Source organism: Nematolebias whitei, chromosome 17 (assembly GCF_014905685.2).
Source record: "Nematolebias whitei isolate Nwh7 chromosome 17, NemWhi1, whole genome shotgun sequence".
Taxonomy (NCBI): Eukaryota; Metazoa; Chordata; class Actinopteri; order Cyprinodontiformes; family Rivulidae; genus Nematolebias; species Nematolebias whitei.
Window position 1 is genome coordinate 25,868,318 of NC_056514.1, and position 21,661 is coordinate 25,889,978.

General features: G+C 37.3%; 1 protein-coding gene across 1 annotated transcript; it reads left to right on the forward strand.

Annotated features, from left to right (window-relative positions):
* The first annotated feature begins 1,054 nt into the window (after nucleotides 1-1,054).
* Nucleotides 1,055-20,878, forward strand: cmn (calymmin). Its single transcript, XM_037690889.1, is given in 30 exon segments — nucleotides 1,055-1,118; nucleotides 4,788-4,838; nucleotides 4,933-4,986; nucleotides 5,061-5,120; nucleotides 5,246-5,290; nucleotides 7,208-7,252; nucleotides 7,325-7,375; nucleotides 7,613-7,663; nucleotides 8,930-8,977; nucleotides 9,073-9,114; nucleotides 9,202-9,243; nucleotides 9,693-9,719; nucleotides 9,859-9,909; nucleotides 12,660-12,704; nucleotides 12,778-12,828; nucleotides 13,152-13,178; nucleotides 13,297-13,341; nucleotides 13,420-13,479; nucleotides 13,567-13,629; nucleotides 17,397-17,477; nucleotides 17,586-17,635; nucleotides 17,691-17,763; nucleotides 17,845-17,889; nucleotides 18,040-18,081; nucleotides 18,166-18,207; nucleotides 18,293-18,340; nucleotides 18,440-18,493; nucleotides 20,021-20,074; nucleotides 20,222-20,290; nucleotides 20,538-20,878. Coding segments are annotated over 30 exon segments (1,821 nt in total).
* The last annotated feature ends 783 nt before the right edge of the window (nucleotides 20,879-21,661 follow it).

Sequence of the window (21,661 nt, forward strand, 5' to 3'; positions counted from 1 at the left end):
CACACAGGTGTGATTACAGGACTTCTATCATCTGCCTCACCGACTTCTTTATTCACTCTTCTCTGGAAAATGACTCAATCTTTCCAAAGCAAGAAAATCTGCACCGCTCTTCAGGTCATCACAAATCATCAAATTTAACTGTAGACGCTGGAGAGTTTCTTCTTGTGAGGCCTTTTTGTGTTTATCTGGACACTCGGGCGCAGTTTGAAAAAGAAAGTTCCTCTTCGTGTTTTCCAGCAGACACCTGAAGGTTTTTGGTCTAAACAGGTTTTAGAATAGTTTTTTCTTTTTTTACATCCACCTTGACTAAAACCCAGTTCCAGCTGAATAAACTCCACCATGATGCTGCCACCGCCATGTTTCACTGTGGAGATGTTTTTGTTGTGTAATATTAGTGCTGAATCAAACAAGCCTTCGTGAATCGTGCAGCTGAACTTCCACTTCGTCCGACCAGAACACTTTTGTTCTCCTGCTTTTGGAGACTTCGTAAATCTTGCATATGTTGTAAAACTTCTCTACCACATAATCCAGATGCGTGGACAGATCATTGCACGTCAGAACTTCCTGCAGCTTCTTCATTGTTACTGTAGACCTTTAGGCAGCTTCCTTGACCTGTTTTCTCTCAGACGTCCAGTTCTCTGTGTACAATAAATTTCTCCACAACATCATTCATTCTGATATATATATATATATATTTTTTTTTTAATGAACTGCTGATTTTTTTCAGAACCAGACCGTGATAATTTATACAAAGATTTCAATGATCAGTCCAGTATTATACAGTAGATGTCATTTGGTGCACACTCCCTTCGTTGTGTGAATATAGTTTAAGTGATCGTTAGCTCTACATTTTAACTGTCTCCCAGCATGCAGAGGAAGACCTGGATACAAAAAACAAACAGACCTTGCAGTGGAGGAAGTGGAAGGAGGGACTCCTCCCAACAGAATGTATATCAGTCTCTGATCAGGGTGAAGGTCTCACTTCAGACCACCTCCTTCAGCCTCCTCGTTCTGCTCCTGCAGGTTCTACACCTGTCTTCCCTCCAGGTCCACCATGGCAGGACGACTTGTCCTTCTGAGTGTCTTGATGCTGTGCTTGGTGGCAGCACATGCAGGAGGTGAGTGACGGGCTCAGGTGAATGCTGTATTAACAGAAATGAACAAACGCCATCAGGTTGACTTTAAAAATAAAAGATGACATGTTGGTCTACAGAGGAGCTCATTTTATAAACTTCTAACTGGATTATTGTTGTGTAGAGTCTTCTCTTCTCTGGTTCAACAGATTTTCGGGGATGATCGTCAGTGCTTTGACTAATCCTGTTTGTATTTAGTTTTGTAGAGGAGTTAAATTTAAATTTGTTCACATGACTTTTAAAAAAAAAAATACTTTAGACTCATTTAGTCTTGCAGACTTTTTGATGAGAAAGTGCATGAGACTTTCTAAAGAGTTTTGCAGAAGTTCATGAATTTAATTTTAACTCGCCACCTTTGTGTTGTCTTTATGAAAGCTCCAAAGTCTTAAAAGTAGAGTTTAAGCTTCAGAAAAACAATTTAAACACTTTGGATGCTTAAACGTTTAGTCGTGGCACTTGTTTCATTTGAACACTGATCAAAATGCTCATGCATCAGTTGTTAGTATTTCATTTAGAAGTTTATACTCTGCGTTTTATTTTAAGTTCTATGTTTAGTTTCTGGGAAGCTTCCAGCTGAACAGATTATAACCTGAGGGTGAAATGTGTTCACTGCATGTAAACAGTGAAACTTTCAGCCAAAGATGTGAGGAAATGTTTGAGTGACTACTCTTGTGTAAAAAAATAATCTTGGGAAGTTAAAAAAAAAAAGTTTTTTTTTTTTTTTAAATTTCCTGCTTCAATTATTAGAAAATGAAACCGATTTTCTTCCACATGTTGAATTCCATGTTACTTCTACTGCTTTTTTATAATATTGTTTCTTGAATATGTGTAATGGTGCTAAAAGTCTAAATGTATCCACGATAACTCAGCAGTCTGTTGATGTCCTAGTTGAATCAGACGACGGATTCTAATAATCTTTCATTCATTTCCATCCCTGTTCCAAACAGTTGGGATGTCAGATGGGTGGTGGTGGAAATCATTTACAAATCTCACAAAACCTAATTTTAACTTACGTACTTAACGTGCTTAAAAAAATTTTTTAAAATAAAAAAGGTTATTTTGAACTGGATGGCAATGAAACTTCCTGAAAAAACAGAGTTTGAGCTACAAATGCTGTAAACGTGGTGCAAATAAACGGATGGAGGAAACTTTTACCAACGGGTCCATAAAAAAAACTTTGAGCGCCTCATCATTGCCATAGCTGACCCTCAGGTGGCTACTGGATCAGAAACAAGTCTGATTCTGTTCTGGACATCCATGCTTGGGCTCAGGAACACTTCCACTAACGGTCTAAACATAGTTCACTGTAACCTACTGGTTAAAGCTTTAACGTAAAAAAGAAACCATATGTGAAAACCATCCACAAACACTTCTGTTCCTCCAAACCAAAGCTCATTTGAAATGGACTGAGGCAAAGTGAAAAACTGTTTCGTGGTCAGATAAAATAAAATGTTTAAAACTATTTTTGGATGCCATGACCACTAAAACCAGTACACTGTTCAAAAGCCTGCCTCTCTGGTTGTATAGGGGTGCATTAATGTCTGCAGCGCGAGCGGCTTACACATATAGAACGGTACCATCAATGCCGAATAGTAATACAAGTTTTAGAACGAACGCTCGTATCCAAACGTCTTTTTCAGGAAATGTCGAATATTTTCAAACCGCAGAGTATTTACGGTCTTTGTGAAACTTGTTCATGAAGACTCTGCCAGCAGCCGGTCTCCTTCAGTCTAATTGGGTTTTCCAGGCGACTCGAGGAATGAGACAAATGTCTTTCAGGTGTTCAGGTTTGCCTGTCGAATTTCAAACTGTCGTGTTAAACCGAAAGCCCAACGACACGAGCAGCGACGCTGGTTTCTTCTGATAGATTTGACTTTGTGGACTCTGTTTGTGAAATCAAAGGCACTTTGGCTTCGGTGGCAGCAGGAGTCGAAATCTAACACCCCTCTGTGAGAATAAATATATATATATATATATATATATATATATATATATTTATATTTACACAGTCCGTTGATTTCTGTTGAGTCTGAATAGGTAAAAGTAATATCTCACCAAATGACAACATTCAGTTTGTAAAATCTAGGAATCTAAATTTTCAGTTAAACTGGACACTTTTTTTCTTAATGTGAAGGCCTAAAAAAAATTTTTTATTGTATTTTTATTGTTATGCATCAAGTAGCAACACAGAAGAAACACATTATTTTAACTTTTAACTGAAAAAGCAACTGAATGTGTTCATTACAAAATAAATCAGTGCTGATATCTGATGTCCTGACAATGAGCCAAATTGTTGTTGTGTGAATGTTTCTGAAGCATTCACACAACTGAGATCCATTTTTCTTCCGTTTATTTTCAGCATCTTTCTCGTTCCACAATTTTTCGTGCTATTTCAAGAAATATAATACATCAAAATGTTCAGCTCGTTCAGGAGAAGGGTGCTATAACTTTTATTTGTGAAACTTTTGCATTTTGAAATATTTAGCCTTTTCTGCCATTATTTTTCTCCTCACAGAAAATTAACTGAGCTTATTTTCCATCCTTCAAATCTTTAGAGCTGTTTACAAACTTTTACTGCTGCTTTCACATTTTGTTCCAGTTCAGCTTCTTTCAGCTTCCATGTGCAAATTTCAACTTTTTTCAGCTACTTTTGGCTAATTTCAGCTGTTTTGTGCTCCTTTCAGATTATTTCTGCTAACATTTTTGTGCTTCTTTTAACTTATTTCTTCTAATCTCTGCTTGTTCGTCTCCTTTCAGTTCATTTCTGCAAGTTTCAGCATTTTCTGCTATTTCAGCTACTATCTAGCTGTTTCAATGCCAATTTTCACTTTTTCAGCTAATTCCACATTGTTTGCACTCATTAAATTTTTTTTTCAGCCTAATTCAGCAAAAATGTGCTTCTGTAACTTCTTTCTGCCTGTTTTTTTTTTTTTTTTAAGCTTTTATTTAGCTGAGGGGTTGGCCAATTTCTTGTTTTTCAGACAATTTCCACTTTGTGCTAATTTCTGCTTATTTCAGCCTAATTGGGCAAATGTGTTTATTTTATTTATTTATTGGCTAATTTGAGCCGTTTTTCAGCAAGTTATTCTGCAATAAGCATTCACACTGCATTTTTACAGAAATGCTATTTCTCTAGTTTATAATTAATTTAAAGTGCTTTTATTTAAATTTATGCTGTTCAGTGAGCACTGAGAAATCTGAGCAGCTTCATATTTTATCACCTTGACATACCATAAAAAAAATGCTAATTTTAACAGGTAAATATGCAAACTTCAATATTCTCAAAACAAACTTGCTTCAAACTCTGACCACCCTGATCTTTGTTCAGTTCTAACAAACTTTAAAATGAATGGCCTTGGTTTCCTTTGTTTATAGTTTGTTCAGTGTTAGAGATTTTGGCAAAAACATTCTCACCCTTCGCAGCAGTGAGCGAAGCCTCAGATAAATCGATATTTTATGCTGCTGCACTGAAACAAACCAAGCTATGATGGAAAGATGCAAAAAGAAACATTAAGATTTTTTTTTTTTTATTCCAAGGGTTAAATAATGGAGTATTTTAAAATTAAATAAACAGAATGTAGAATCATGTTGTGACCTTTATGCTAATTAGTATTCCTCCGTATCAGTTGATTAAATTTTTTGTGGGTGTTGAAGGTTACGGCGCAGCATATGGAGTATCCACCGAACACGGACCACGACCTAATGGTATCATTTCCTGTGTCCTAAATGGTTTGCTTCACTAGATTCATTCAACACGAAGTGCAGCTTCGGTTCATAATGTTTTTGTGATGTCTGTCAGGATTCAGGCCTCAGAACGGTGGTGGTGTGGGGTCCCTGCTGATGCCATCAAAAGGTAAAATAACTTCCACAACATTAAAAAGCTAATCTTGTACAAAACCTAAAATTAGTGTTTTTATTTTCAACAAGGTGTTGGTCGGACAATGGGACAGCAGCAAGGATATGCTGGGTATCCTACCAAAGGAGTAGGTCAGTAATTACTGGGGGGAGTGTGGAGGTGTGAAATAACTTCTGTAATAATGGATATGTTAAAGCTCACTTTCTGAAGTTGATGTCTGAAAAAACAGTCTTAAAGTCAGATTTTTTTTTTAAAGGTTATGGAGCAGCTGCTGGAATGAGAAAGGGATTAGGACTAAAAGGTGAGCTGATCCTGTAATCTGCCTTTAATGCGGTGAATCTTTGACATATCTAAATACAAACAGAAGACCTAACGGTGAAATTAATACAAACTTATGAGTGAGGGTGTGTTTTTGAGTGCTGTGCAGAATGTTTTTCCTCGAGGTGATGGCAAAAACAAATGTTGCAGTTTTTTCATCTTTAAACAAAAGCATGAACCTAACTGTGTGGAGAGTTTCAGCAAAGTCATAGCAAAACTCAAACTGTGTATTCTGGTACATTTAGACCAAAAACATGCATGTTAGGCTGATTGGTAACTCTAAATTGTCCCTAGATGTGAGTGAGAGAGTGAATGGTTGTTTGTCTCGTTTTTCTCATTGTGTCCCTGTGATGGACTTGCGACCCATCCAGGGTGTACCCCGCCCCTCGCACAGTGATTGCTGGACATGGGCACCAGCGACCCCCGTGACCCAAAATAGAATAAACGGGTAAAGATAATGGATGGATGGATGGATGGTTTTCACGAGTGGGATCCTTGATGCCACCTGTCAATCAATCCAGTAGGCTTGTCAGCATCTGACCAATCGGTGACCTCAGTTTGTTCTGAAGTGAAATACCCCTTGCCTGCAGGAGCTGGAAGGGTGGGGGTGTGTGGGTGGGGTGTTAGGATGCATGTGAGAATTGGAGTGTGCTCTATTCACACGAGGAGAGCTGTTGGTCAGGCTACTTCTTGTTATGCTAGATTCTGTCAAATGCAGGTTCATACAAGGTCAACAATGCAATAAAATGTTCAGGATGAGAAAAACTGATTCGACTCGCTAAAAAAACAGATTCTAAAGCATGCAATAAAAGTACAGAATAAAGTACCAAAAAGTGAAAAAGAAATATAAATTAATTCAAGGGAGTTTTTCTTTTCCACTGTTGCCATTGTGCTTGTTCAGGATGGGAGACTGCGATGAAGTAAAGATTCGAGTGCTGGCTTCCTTAGATGGAGAACTTTACTAATTGACTTTTCTCTGTATGTGAATGTTCCTGTAAAGTGCCCTGAGACAACTTTGTTGTGATTTGGTGCAATATAAATAAACTGAACTGAATTGAATTCAATCTTTTATTTATACAGCTTAGTCTCATTCAGTCATTTACAAGACAGACCTGTTTTAGGCAGACGACATATAAAGTACAGACAACAATAAACAACAACAAAATGCAATTAAAATAAAAAGTAGTGTTCTAAAACAATAAAAACAAGGTGCCTTATCAACAGGAACATATTTGCTTTGATTTGTCTATTGACCTTATCAAATGTTTAAAATCCCTTAAAGAAATCAAAGTGGACAGCTTCCGATAATATTTACAAGGTCCAAAAGAAATCTAGTAAACAATAACATGGTAGAATATAACAGTGCAAGTAGAATGAACTGGTATAAATAAGTATTCCACAGGTAGTATTAGCCTAATATTAGCTTCTTGTTGTGCCGAGCTCTCTAAAATAGTTATTGAATCAAGTGTTTACTTATGTAAGTAAACGTAGATGTTTAAAAACTCATTAAAATACACCAGAACGCAGGAAATGGCATCTACTTTATTCAAAAATTTCTGGTGGACCTCCAGACCCCCCTACAGCACCCCCACATTACAAATGCTTCTGATGCCAATGGACACTGCGTTGTTCAAGCCAAGAGCCATTGTCAGTACTGGGGGCTGGGCACCCCTAAAGGTCAGATTCTAGGTCAGCCCCTGTTGACGATGCACCAGTTTTTGTAACTGTGTTGTTTCTGATTAGGAGCAAATCGAGCAGGTTTACCCAATGGAAACGGAGCCATGTCTACTGGTAGATAACAAACTTTGACCTCTTTAGTTTTACCATCTCAGTCCAAAGAAGAAATTATTCAACTTTCAGATCAATTCACTAAAACAGAACATTTTTCCTTTCTTTGCAGGACATGGATTTATTGCCGGCCCAACAAATGGCCGACAGCTAAATGGTATGAAACTCGTTTTTATCAAACTCAAACACTGAAGATGGTGTTTTAATTCAAGATTTGTTCTTTCTACAGGTCATGGTGCTCATGCTGGAGGATACGGTGGATTAAGAACCAAAGGAAATGGTATTTTAGACATGACCAACATCCCAATTAGGGTTTGAGCTAGACGTATAAAATGTTTTCCTGTGAACCCCTGAAAGTCAAATTTATACAAACAGACATGACCTTATATATTTAACATCTGAAATGTGATAAATATTAGTTCCGTCAATTCAAAAAGCAAATTAAAGTAGAATGCAATATGATGAAAAGAATGATGAAAATGGTTTTGATATTTTCCCAATTGTTTCTTGATTTTAGGAAATAACGCTGCTGCTGCTGCACAATATGGACTTGGAACAAAAGGCACCGGTACGACGGCTCTTAAACACGTTCAGCCTTTGTTTAATAAAAGGATAGTCATGTTTTTAATTAAAGTGTAATGCATGATACATAGAATAAATCTGTTAACGTACAGCCAAAATATTTTGATACAAGTGGGGAAATAATCTAAAGGATGGATTTTTTTCTTTTTTTAATTGAGCTTACGTCTACAAATTAATTTAGAACTAGAAAAGCTGCTATATCTGTAAAAATGAATGAATACTTAGTGCTGAAAGACTGATGGAATTGACTGAAACTTGACTTTTGTTAAAACAAGAACAAACTCGATCAGAACACAAGCTAAACTAAGAATCTAAAACAAGCAGAACTGTAGCTAAAGGATAAAACCAGCATAACTCTCACTACATGCTACAATCAGCAAAATGGTGGAAATACAATAGCTAAAGGCTAAAGTTGGCAAAACTAAAAGCTAAAATTAAAAATGACTAAAGACTAAAATAAGTAAAACAATGGCTAAAGGATAAAACCAGCAAAATGCTTGCTACATGATACAATCAGCAAAATGGTAGCAATAAAATAGCTAAAGGCTAAAGCTAGCAAAACTAATAGCTAAAATTAAAAGTAGTTAAACTAAAGACTAAAATAAGAAACAATGGCTAAAGGCTAAAACCAGCAAAACTGTGGCAGTACTGTATCTAAAGGCTAAATCTAGCTAAACAGTAGCTAAATGCTAAATGTAACAAGACAGTTGCTAAAAGCTTAAAATTTACAAAACCGTTAAGAATAAATTTGGCTAAACTATACCAAGAAGTTGTAATTGGCAAAGCTGTTGCAAAAAGTTAAAATTGGCTCAACTGTAGCAAAAAAGCTACATTGAAAAACAATAAATGAAAGCTAAAATTAGCGAGTTGGTAGCTAAAAGCTACTGGAGTTGACGAATAAATCAAACATGCTGAAGCAGATTTTAAAGACAGATTTGCTGCACTCCTGATCTGTTGTTCATTAAAATCACTTGATGTATAAAAAAATTAAATGCAGTGAAGAAAACTGAACTTTATGCAGCTGAAAACCACAGAACAGTGTCCTTAAAGCTATCAGATAATGTAATTTACTATTAAATTCAAAATGACCATTTACTATCAATTTAAATAAAGTATCAGTAAATCCAGATAGCTTTATTTGCAATTTAGTATTCAAATTGGTTTTTGTTTTGTTTGGTTTTTAACATGCATGAATTTTATAATGCAATTTAAAGCCTCACTGTTTTTCACTTGTTTATTGTTTCTAATTTAGGACGAACTCCAGCAGTTTTTCCCAACAGAAATGGAGCCAGATTCAACGGTAGATGCAGTAAACTATGTGTGATCGTGTGTAAGAAATACTTTTTTAAATCATCCTCTCCTTTTAATGTAATCAGTCAGTAATTCTTCTTACAGGATATGGAGCTTTAGCTGGCCAAACCAACGAACAAATGAAAGGTGATATTTTTTTTATTTCTAATCATATGCTGTCTCAAGTGTTTTAAAAAAAAGTTTCATTTTTAAAGTTTTTTTTTCTTATTTTAGGTTACGGAGCTCAAGCTGGTGGATATGGTGGAGTAAATAAAGGTAACATGGTTTTAGATGGTCTAGATTTGGTCACACAAGATTTAAGAGTTGTGACCATTTTAACTTCAGTTTTTTTTAATTAAAATAAAAAAAACGCTACCACTCTAAAGGCTTTATTTGTATGCTAATACAACAGCCTGGTTGTTTATGTTGGGCTTAAAGGAATGTGATTGTGTCACTTTAACCTTTTGGTCTTTGATGCTTTAATAAAAAAGGAATTCCTGCAGTTTCACCCAACAGACATGGCATGACGCTCAGTAACAATCCTAACTGTGGAATAAATCCTTTAAAATCCCTTTAAATAAGAAACATTTTGTGTTTTTGCTGCAGGATATGTTAAAGCCGGCCCATCAGTTGGACAGCAGGCGAGAGGTGGTGCAACACAAGAGTGACAGAACTCACACACACACAATGAAAATTGTCTTTTAATTCGTTTGTTCTTGTTGCAGGTTACGGTGCTCATGCTGGAGGTTACGGTGGGCCAAGAGCTAAAGGCAGTAGTATTCTAGATGAAATTTAACATTTACAACATGCAAATAGGATATTCTATTTCACACCGTGTAAACACAAACTACAGTGAAGGGTTTTGTGATGTGAGGCTTGTTCTCGTTGCAGGTTACGGTGCTCAGGCTGGTGGATATGGTGAGCAGAGAACTAAAGGCAACAGTTTTCTGAAATTGTTTGTGTGATGAAACTATAAACCGATGAAGCAAAATTATAGTGGACATCCGAAAAGTATTCACAGCGCTTCACTTTTTCCACATTTTGTTGTTACAGCCTCATTCCAAATTGTATTAAAATAAGCTCTTCCCTCAAAATCCTACACAAAATACCTCATTATGACGATGTGAACAAATATTTTTTTAGATTTTTGTAAATTCATTAAAAATAGAAAACTAAGAAATCACATTTACGTAAGTATTCACAGCCTTTGACATGACGTTCAAAATTGAGCTCAGATGCATCCTGTTTCCACTGATCATCCTTGAGATGTTTCTACAACTTAAATGGAGTCCACCTGTGGTAAATTCAGTTGAGTGACTTGATTTGGAAACTCACACCTGTCTACATAAGGTCCAACAGCTGACAGTGCGTGTCAGAGCACAAACACCAAGCATGAAGTCAAACTGTAAACCTCCGAGACAGGATTGTGTTGAGGCACAAATCTGGGCAAGGATACAGAAAAGTTTCTGCTGCTTTGTAGGTCTCAATGAGCACAGTGGCCTCCATCCTTCATAAATAGAAGAAGTTTGGAACCACCACGCTCTTCCTAGAGCTGGCTGCTGTCTAAACTGATGCATCGGGGGGAGAAGGGCCTTATGCCCCTTTTCCATTAGTACCGGTACTAATGGAAAAGGGGCATAAGTCAGGGAGGTGACCAAGAACCTGATGGTCACTCTGTCAGAGCTCCAACATTCCTCTGTGGAGAAAGGAGAACCTTTCAGAAGAACAACCATCTCTGCAGCAATCCACCTTAATAAAAGGCACATGGCAGCTCGTCTGGGGTTTGTCAAAAGGCACCTCAGACCATGAAAAGCAAAATTCTCTGGTCTGATGAGACAAAGATGTGTGAATGCCAGGCATCATGTTTGGAGGAAACCAGGCACTACTCATCACCAGGTCAACACCATCCCTACAGTGAAGCATGGTGGTGGCAGCATCATGCTATGAGAATGTTTTTCTGCAGCAGGAACTGGCAGACTAGTTGAGACAGAGGGCAAAAGGAATGCTGCAATGTACAGAGACATCCTGGATGAAAACCTGCTCCAGAGCACTCTTTACCTCAGACTGGGGCGACGGTTCATTTTTCCAGCAGGGCAACGAACCAAAGCGCATGGCCAAGATCTCAAAGGAGTGGCGTCAGGACCACTTTGTGAAGGTTTTGGAATGGCCAAGGCCAGAGTCCAGACTTTAATCTGATTGAACATCAACAGAGATATCTGAAACTAGCTGTGAACAGACGTCCGTCCAACTTAATGTAGCTTGAGAAGTACGGCAAAGAAGAATGGGACAAACTGCCTAAAGCTAGGTGTGCTGAGCTTGAAGCGTCATGACTTGAGGCTGTAATTGCTGCCAGAGGTAGATCAACAAAGCAAAGGTTGTGAATACTTACATACAAAGTAAATGTGATTTCTTGGGTTTATGTTTTTAATAAGTTTGCAAAAATCTCAAATCTTTTCCCGTCATACTGGGCTATTGTGTGTAGAAATTTGAGGATGGAGATTATTTTAATACAACTTGGGATAAGGCTGTAACATAAAATGTGAAAAAAGTGAAGTGCTGTGAATACTTTATGGATACACTGTATGTTGAGCTGCAGCACGGTGGTGCAACAGGTAGAGCTGCTGCCTCTCAGCGAGCAGGTCCTTGGTTCAAATCCCGGTCCAGGAGCCTTTCTGAGTGGAGTTTGCATGTTCTCTCTGTGCATGCGTGGGTTTTCTCCGGGTACTCTGGTTTCCTCCCACAGACCAAAAACATGCATGTTAGGCTGATTGGTAACTCTAAATTGTCCCTAGGTGTGAATGAGAGAGTGAATGGTTGTTTGTCTCGTTTGTCTCCATGTGTCCCTGTGATGGACTTGCAACCCATCCAGGGTGTACCCTGCCCCTCGCACAGTGATTGCTGGACATGGGTGCCGGCGACCCCCGTGACCCAAAATGGAAGAAGCTGGTAAAGGATAATGGATGGATGGACGTTGAGCAGTAAAATGAATCCCATCTATCCCTGTTTTTCATACACAAAATAAATGATAAAACCTCAAAATTGATTCCCAGACTCTTCATCTGAATTATTTCCAAAGTGAGGGTCTGGACCCCCATGAAGTGGGTCATGTTGCATCAAGTAGGAGGCTGAAGATTATCTCGAAATGTTAACGTGCATTTAAATTTAAATCAAACTCTTTTATAGTTTTACCATAAGTACTGTGATTAAGATTTATTGTAGTATTTTACTCCCTTATTTAAAAGGGGCCAAGATGGGGTAGAGATGGGGCAGCCGACCCAGGATCTGAAAATCCCAGGCTTGATCCATTCCCACATGTCATGGTGTCTCTGAGCAAGACACCCAATCCCTAATGTCTCCCCGGGCACCCACATAGCTGCCCACTGTCCCACCTGAGTGCATCCCAGGTGCGATTGGCCAAATGCAGAGAACAAATTTCACCATTGTATGGTACTGTATGTACTGTATGATAACGCATAGCACGAGAGTTCTTAGTAAAAATTGTAAAATGAAGTAGGCAATAGACGAGCAATGAGCATTTGTCATAATAATTTTGTGGGTTGGATGTCCAAAAATTGGGAATCAATCCCTAATATTAATCAGATTTTTATCAGAAGTGATTATTCAGTCTGCCTGTTACTTTATATTTTTGGTTTATTTAGTGATCATTGCTTTTTTTTTTATGTTGTTTATAGGTCATGGAGTTCTAGCCGGCCCAACAAATGGACAACAAATGAAAGGTGGTCCAACACATTTCTTATCAAACTCTCACACATTGAGGGTCAGGTTTTACATCAGTTTTTGTTCGTACAGGTTACGGTGCTCAGGCTGCTGGAAATGGTGGACAACACACCAGAGACAACGGTACTTTAGATGTGATGGCGCTCTCGGTCAGATTCAGGATTGAGTTTAACATGCATACTGTTAGAAAACCTTTTCTTTCACAGGAAACTTAAAAATGCTGTTTTTATAGTCAAACTGAAAAAAACAAAAACCCTGACAATTGTGGCTCTTACTGCTTGCATTTATAATCTGAATGTCAAAATGCAGATAATTCCTATATTTTAATGTGACACATCTTAGCTATTTGTCTGGGCTTTCAGTCTTCTTTCTGTGTAAAAGATGGACGAGGAGAAAAAAAAGTAAATTTGAGATGTTGCCTAAATTTGTAGGTAATGCTGCTGCAGCTGCACAAAATGCATACGCAACCAAAGGTAAGCGTCTATGGGGCTGGATCTACTACTGAAAAGGAGACTGGCAAATATAGCCTTAATATGGAGAGATAAAGATATATCTAAACTAATGATTATAATGATTATTCCTCAGGTCAAGGAGTGGTAGCTGGCCCGTCCAGTGGCAACGGAGCACGAGCAAACGGTAGTAAAATATAAAGCCCTTTTGAAAAATATACTTTGTTTTTGTGGTTTCCCTTGAATGTGTATTTTGACTCAACAGGTCAGGGAGGAGATGGGAGGAAACCCATGAAGGGATATAATCGACCACTTTCTGGGACAGGTAAACTGGTTTGCTTGTGTAGAAAATCAGCTTTCATGTTTGCTCGGGTTTATATACACATCTGTACATATGTTTCTTAAAACACAGGGCAGGTGATGGGACCCTTCAGAGGTGTAGGAGTACCTCCGTCCACCAGGAATCAAGAGAAAGGTGAGTGGAGGTCATGGGTCAAGCTGAAACTAGAAACCTGAACAGATTTTGAAAAGCAGCAATGCTGCTACTGCCCAAAGTCTCAACAACACTTTAAATATAAAACAAGAAAAATGTCTACATTTGATGAACAGTACAAGGTGGAAAAATAACCAAGGAAAAAAAAAGTAAAATTTTCTGCAAGTGACTCATCAAGGTCACCATGGTAACTACACATCTGTTTCTCACTCCCTGACTGCCAGGATAATAAGAGACTGAAAAAACTAATAAACCTCAATCGCTGTGCTGAAACTGAGACAGATTACAACATTATGAACCAGGAGCAGCAGAAAACTGACAGTCACATACTTTTTTTTTTTTTAATAGAATGTATGACAAGTTGAGGACCATTCATTTTCAATTTTAAAAATAATATTTTCAGCTAAAATATAACAGTCTATGAAAGCTTGGCTGTGTACTCTGTAATGTGAGACGATTTGATGGAAAACAAGTCTTGGTCTGCTGCCTTCATACAAGTGCTGTTCAAAAAATTAGAACATCATGAAAAAGTTGATTTATTTCAGTAATTCCATTCAAAAAGTGAAACTTGTATTTATACCATACCATACCACTTTATTTATAGAGCACTTAAAACAGCGACAAGGCCAACCAAAGTGCTGTACAGACAAAACAACAGGTAACACAAAGCAAAATACAAAATGAGGTAAATCAGAATATAGACATAAAAACGATGCAGATAATGACGACAAACCAGTGTGGAGCAAACGGGATCAAAACACAGATCATCTGGTGTTGAAAGCTACTGAATAGTAGTGAGTTTTTAAACGGGACTTGAAAACCGAGAGGGAGGGGGGCCTGTCTGACAAGCAGAGGTAACTCGTTCCAGAGTCTTGGTCCTGCTACAGAGAAGGCCCTGTCACCTCTGCGCTTAAGACGAGTTCCTGGAACAGTGAGGAGCAACTGGTCCGCTGACCTCAGGGAATTATATTCATTCATTACACACAGACTATTTTTCAAATGTTTATTTCTTTTAATGTTGATGATTATAACTTAAAACTAATGAAAACCCCAAATTCAGTATCTAAGAAAATTTGAATATTGTGAAAAAGTTAAATATTGAAGACACCATGTGCACACTCTAATCAGCTAATTAACTCAAAACACTTGCAAAGACCTTTAAATGGTCTCTCAGTCTAGTTCTGTAGGCTACACGATCACGGGGAAGACTGCTGACTTGACAGTTGTCCAAAAGACGACTATTGACACCTTGTACATGGAGGGCAAGACACAAAAGGTCATTGCTGAAGAGGCTGGCTGTTCACAGAGCTCTGTGTCCAAGCACATTAATAGAGAGGCCACAGGAAGGAAAAGATGTGGTAGGAAAAACAGTTTACAAGCAATAGGGGTAACCGCACTCTGGAGAGGATTGTGAAACAAAATCCATTCCAAAATGTGGGAGAGATTCACAAAGAGTGGACTGCAACTGGAGTCAGTGCTTCAAGAACCACCATGCACAGACCTATGCAAGACATGGGTTTCAGCTGTCGCATTTCTCATGTTAAGCCACTGTTGAACAAGAGACAGCGTTAGAAGCATCTTGCCAGGACTAAAGACAAAAAGGACCAAAGTTACGTTTTCTGATTAAAGTAAATTTTGCATTTCCTTTGGAAATCAAGGTCCCAGAGTCTGGAGGAAGAGAGGAGAGGCACAGAATCCATGTTGCTTGAGGTCCAGTGTCAAGTTTCCACAGTCAGTGATGGTTTGGGGAGCCATGTCATCTGCTGGTGTTTGTCCACGGTGTTTTCTGAGGTCCAAGGTCAACGCAGCTGTCTACCAGGAAGTTTTAGAGCACTTCATGCTTCCTGTTGCTGACCAACTTTATGGAGATATAGATTTCATTTTCCAACAGGACTTGGCACCTGCACACAGCGTCAAAGCTACCAGTACCTGGTTTAAGGACCAGGGTATCCCTGTTCTTAATTGGCCAGCAAACTCGCCTGACCTTAACCTCATAGAAAATCTATGAGGTATTGTGAAGAGGAAGATGTGATACAGTAGACCCAACAATTCAGAAGAGCTTAAGACCACTATCAGAGCAACCTGGGCTCTCATAACACCTGAGCAGTGCCACAGACTGATCGACTCCATGCCACACGGCATTACTGCAGGAATCCAGGCAAAAGGAGCCCCAACTAAATATTGAGTGCTGCACATGTTCATACTTTTTATGTTCATACTTTTCAGTTGGTCAACATTTCTAAAAATCTTTTTTTTTAAATTGGTCTTAAGTAATATTCTAATTTGAGATACTGAATTTGGGGTTTTCATTAGTTTTCAGTTATAATCATCAACATTAAAAGAAATAAACATTTGAAATATATCAGTCTGTGTGTAGTGAATGAATATAATACACAAGTTTCACTTTTTGAACGGAATTACTCAAATAAATAAACATTTTCATGATATTCTAATTTTATGACCAGCACCTGTATATCTCTTCCTACATGTCACGTCGTCAGTGCAGCTACAGCGTGTGCTTTCAAGACATCAGTACCTGCAGCGTCCCCTCTGTGGACTGAATTCCGCAAAAGGGCTTTCTGTTACTCTGCTCCTGTAACCTGGAACACCTTGCAAAAAGATCTGAAGCTGTCGACTTTGATCTGTCCAAGAGATTTTAAACAATTAAATTCAATGCAAAGATGAATGCAGACATGATCCTGTTTTTAGTATTTTACCCCGTTTCATAATGTAGCTTGTTTTTATTTTATATCACTACTTTTATTTACCGGCACTTTTTAAATTTGGTATGCTTTTTTTGGCTGTTTATTGTTGTGTGCACCTTATCTGTGGTTTTGGTTAAATCAGGTTTCTCTTGTAAATGAGTCCTTGTGTCTCAATGAGACTAACCTGTATAAGTAAAGCCTGAATGAAATCTTACGGCAGAGGTGAAGGAAGAAAAAATAACAATATTTTGTTGTATAATTTCTATATGTACCAAAAAAGATGAGGAAAAAAGTTTTGTTTGCAAATATTTTGAAATCTGGATATATTAAAATTTAGTGACATCAACTGAAAAAATCTGTAAAATCATAAAATTTAAACTATAATTGTAAAAACCATAAAGTCAAGTCAAATTTATTTATAAAGCACATTTAAAACAGCTATTACCAAAGTGCTTAACAATAAGATCAAGGCAGTAATTAAAGAAAAAAAAATTACAAGATGTAATTTAAAGCATCAAAAATAAAACAAAAATGCAAAATCTATGAAATACTAAATCAAATTAGTGTTAACGTCAGTGAAAACAGTTGTATTTTTTTTTTTTTTTTTGAGAGAGATCTAAAAACAGGAAGTGAAGTGACCTGTCTAATGTTGGGGGGCAGATTGTTCCAGAGTTTAGGGCCCACGACTGAAAAAGCCCGATCTCCTCTGAGCTTCTACCTGGTTTTTGGAACAACCAAAAGCAGCTGATCAGATGATCAGCCCGAGAAGGAACATACGGTTGAAGTAGGTCAAAGAGATATGAGGGTGCAAGGCCATTTATGCACTTAAAGGCAGACAGAAGTTTAAAATTAATTCAATATGTACAGGGAGCCAGTGAAGGGAGGACAAAACTGGTGAAATATGATCAAACCTACAAGTTCCTGTAACTTGTTCCATAAAACAAGTTACATGTGTGAAGTTTAACTTTGTGATTTATTTAAACTCTTGGTAGCCTTAATAAAACATAATTGTCTAGTTTATATGTAGGTGAAATGTGTTTTTAGACTACAGAGGAGCTTATGGTGCTGCTGGTTTGGGTCTGGGTCCTCGTTATGGACATGGAAGAATGAAGGGTCCAGTTCCAGGTATGATGAGGCTAACTGCCGAGAGAAAATAGTTTTTCCTCAAACTTTAATATTTCCTAAGATGCATGTTTTACTTCGAGACTCAACCTGATGGTACTAATATTTTAGGTTATGGGGCTGCAGCTGGTGCATCCGATGGACAAGGTGTGAAATCTAAAGTTAAATGTTATTCAGTATAATACCTTCCACAAAACTTTGAATAAAAATGTTGAGTCCTAACATCATTGTCCTGTAACAGGGTATGCTGGAGTACAAAGACTGAATGGAAATGGAGCCTTGCAAAGTGGTGAGTTATAACTTTTGTCAACATGTTAGGACTTCGAGGATAAGACAGGTTTTAATTCATGCTGTCTGTGAAACTTTTCAGGTTATGGAAATCCAAGTGTTGGAGCTGCCAAACCGGATAAACCAGGTTCAGCCACAATATCTACATATTATTTTGGAGCCATACCTTGCCTGAAAATTTTTATTTGAGTATTTTGCACCTAATATGCAGTTTTACTTTTGTTTACTTCTTGCTGTTGGGTATCTTGTTAAATCGATCACTCTTGTTTTTTTGTAGGATTTACTAATCTTCCGAATGGTTATGGAGCCAAACCTAATGGTAAAATTTATTAAATCTTTTGATTTGAAATGCATCTTGATCCATACAATTGCATGATAACATTTGTTCATGATTATATGACAGGATACAGAGCTTCCAAAGGCGGTGCTGTGAGATCCCAGTCAGGTAATAATAATAATAATAAAAAAAAAAAAGAACAAATGACTAAAACTGTAAAACCACTCACTGTAATAATGTATTTGATTTCAAGGTTATCTGAATGGAGCTGCTTCTAATGGATATGGATATAAACCCAAAGGTGACTGATATAGTTTTATATCTGCACATTTTTTATTATTATTTTTTACGCATTCCTAGTTTTTTTTTAAAGATGTAACTATAAAATATATGTTTAAAGATTATGGAGCTGCTGGTGCTGGAGCTCATAAAGGATACAGCCCCCAAACTAACGGTAATGCACTGCTTTCAAACATTATGTGGATGATCCACACATTTTTATGTACAAATCAAAATTTAACAAAGTCAAGCGACTGTTAAACTTGTGACAAGTGGCATCAAATTATGGCACAAGGGATTAAGAACAGTATAAAAGCTTTGTGAAAATCTGAAAGTCTGATTTTGTGTGTGTGTGTGTGTGGGGGGGGGGAGCTTTTTGGATTCTGATGCTGTTTAGCTGGTCTACATTCTGTACTTCTTCAGTACACCCCAATTCTTGCTATCATTAAGAGATTCAGTGTCATCTGTTTTTTATGAACGTTTTAAGATTATTGAAATGCATCTTGATCCATTTCACAGACAGCGTGTTGTTTGCCCACAACATTTGGCGCCCAACGTGGGGCCTTGACGAAGATTATCGGACATTAGGCCACATCATACTAATAAACTCTTTCACATAATTTAATCTCCCAAGTATCTAATTAACAAAACACAAACGGCAAGCATTCCTTCTCCAATTGTTGGGAAAGCTGGTAAAATTAATATTGAATATGAAATGGATAAATTAAATTGTAATTGGTGACAAGTTTTCAATAAAGGTGAAAGTAAGCAAACAAATTAAAAATACTTCCATCTATTTTCATTAAAAAAATGTTACTCTTAATGTGTTGGGATCATGGATAACAAAGAACAGATATAAGGTTTTGCAGAGATTCAAAGTCAATGCTTCAGTCAAGTTAAAATCCCGTTAGAACCTTAAAGTGCTCGTTCAGATATTTTGAAGTGAGGTTTGTAAGTAGTTTATGTAGAGTTAATATCATCCCTGTTGTAGATAACACTTTGAAAAATCCCAGATTGGAAAAATAGTTTAATTCTGATCAAATTGATGAACTACCAGTTACTCAAAGAACACTACTTCCATCTCAAAGTTTTTTTTGCTTTTATGCAAACCCGATTTTATAAACATTTTAGTGTTGTATCCCATGGCTATTGACATCAAATTTGATGGTTATTTTCAAGTGTAAATTAGCAGGAGCTAGCTGTAACACTTCCTGTCAGAATATCCTATTTCTGCTGGAGTAACATGAAACTGACTGCAATGTAAAAGTTTGAGTTTGAGTTCACATGAAACCCTACGAATATATTTTTTAGAGTTGATTTGTTTTAAGACAACCGCAATCCACTTTGGTCTTCACCTCAGCACTCAGGCTAGCCATTAGCTCATCAGGCCAGTCTGAATTGAGATTTAATTTTCTAAGCTGAGGTTGTTCCGTGAGTTATTGACAGCAGGTAAGATAATAATGGTTCATATTGTCCCTGCCGAACCCAACTTCAAATGATCTGAACTATACCTTTAAGAGAGCTGGGAAAACTTTGACTTAGTTTTTAACTGTCATGATACAGTGATATTCAGTACAAAACTGGCCAACTCTGTGAATTTAAACACATTTAAATTATAAAGATTTATTATTGCAGATTTAAAACAATGTTTTGAGTTCTTACATTTGACACTTTTTACTATTGTTTGACATTTTCTCACAAGGCCACATAAATGGTAACAGCGCTGCCCTGGGAGGATATGGAGGTACAGTTAATGGTAAGATGTTATCAGCAAGTTTATGTGAACATATTAAGAGAAAAGTCACATTTAGGGGTAATTTGGCATTAAGTTGATCTCTGGGGTGAACCAGTAATGATATATTTTGTTATTTTTCCATTGTGTTCATTTAAAAACTGTTTACAGGGTATGGACAGAGCAGAGGCCCAAAACCTCACATAACAAAGGGAGCTGGAGTTTTGTCCTCGAGCAATGGTGATGAAACTAGTTTAATAACGATTCATTCAAATTTCCTGAACACAATTGTTTTGTTGAGATTTCATCATTAAGAAGCATCAGCACTTACAAATCCATACTTTACCACCGTAAATTGTTTGTGCTGCTGATAAATGTGTGATGTGAGCAAAAGTCATTTTATGTTAATTTTTTTTACATTTATTGTTTTCATGTTTTATTGATTGTTGTAGTTTTCTGTAAATTTAGCTTCATGTTTGGTTTCCAGGTTATGGGATGGGTCAAGCTGTTAGAGGTGCAGATTTCTCCAATGAGAAAAGCCTTGAAGGTGGAGTGTTTCCTTCTCAGCATCAGGCTGCAACACAAATGCAGGATGTTGGTCCTCAACAAGCGATCACTCACGGTGAAGTTCTGGGTGCCCCACAATATGGAGACCTTGTCTCTGGGAAAAATGAGAAATACCAAAAGCTGCTCGCCCCACAAGATAAAAGCTACAAACTGAAACAGCTATTCCCTGAAGCCACTCCAGAAGCAGCTCCTGATGCACCTGTGGTTCTGCAGAACAATCCTGCACCAGAACCAGCAGCAGTCCTTTCTCAAGGCAAGTAGGCTTCACTTTACATCAAGTCAGAATGGGCTCAACTGTTTCAATCATTCAAGCTTATTTTATTTAGAAGATTTTGTTCTTTCTCTGTGGGAAAGATGGCTGAAATTTTTTTTCTCTTCTGTTTTTTTTTTATTATCTTTTTTCAAACTAATGAAAATATCTAGTCAATACTCTGTACAGTATATTATATTTATTTACTCCTATAAAAGCTTAACATAAATGTAAAATAAAGGCCTAGTATTCCTTGATGGAATGTATTTCACCTGCTGCGGAGTGTTTAACTAAAATTATTTTGTGATGAGAAACAACATAATTATAGTCATTTTGGTCAAACCTTATAAAAATAAGCACTGTATAGCTCTCGCAACATCTGTTAGCACTCAGAGTATGTGCTGGGCATAACTATCAACTACTACCACCTCAAACTTTAGCTCAAAATCAGTTGAATTGACTGAGTTATGGTCATTTTAATTGGCTAAAGTTTAGCTGTGGAAGCTATCTTGATTTGGGTTGGCTCCTAATGTTAATCACTTGTAAATGTACAACTGTTGATCATTAACTCATTGGGTTGGGCAAATACTTAATTTCACGTTATCAAAAAGTTAAAACAAAAAAACGTATCCACTTTATTCCTGACCAATTCAATTCAATTTATTTATATAGCGCCAAGTTGCAACAGAAGACATCTCAGAGCACTGAACAGAAATATTCATATATGTATATAAAAAGTGAGTTACCGTATTTTCCGGCGTATAAGTCTCATCTATTATGCGTCACTTCTGACC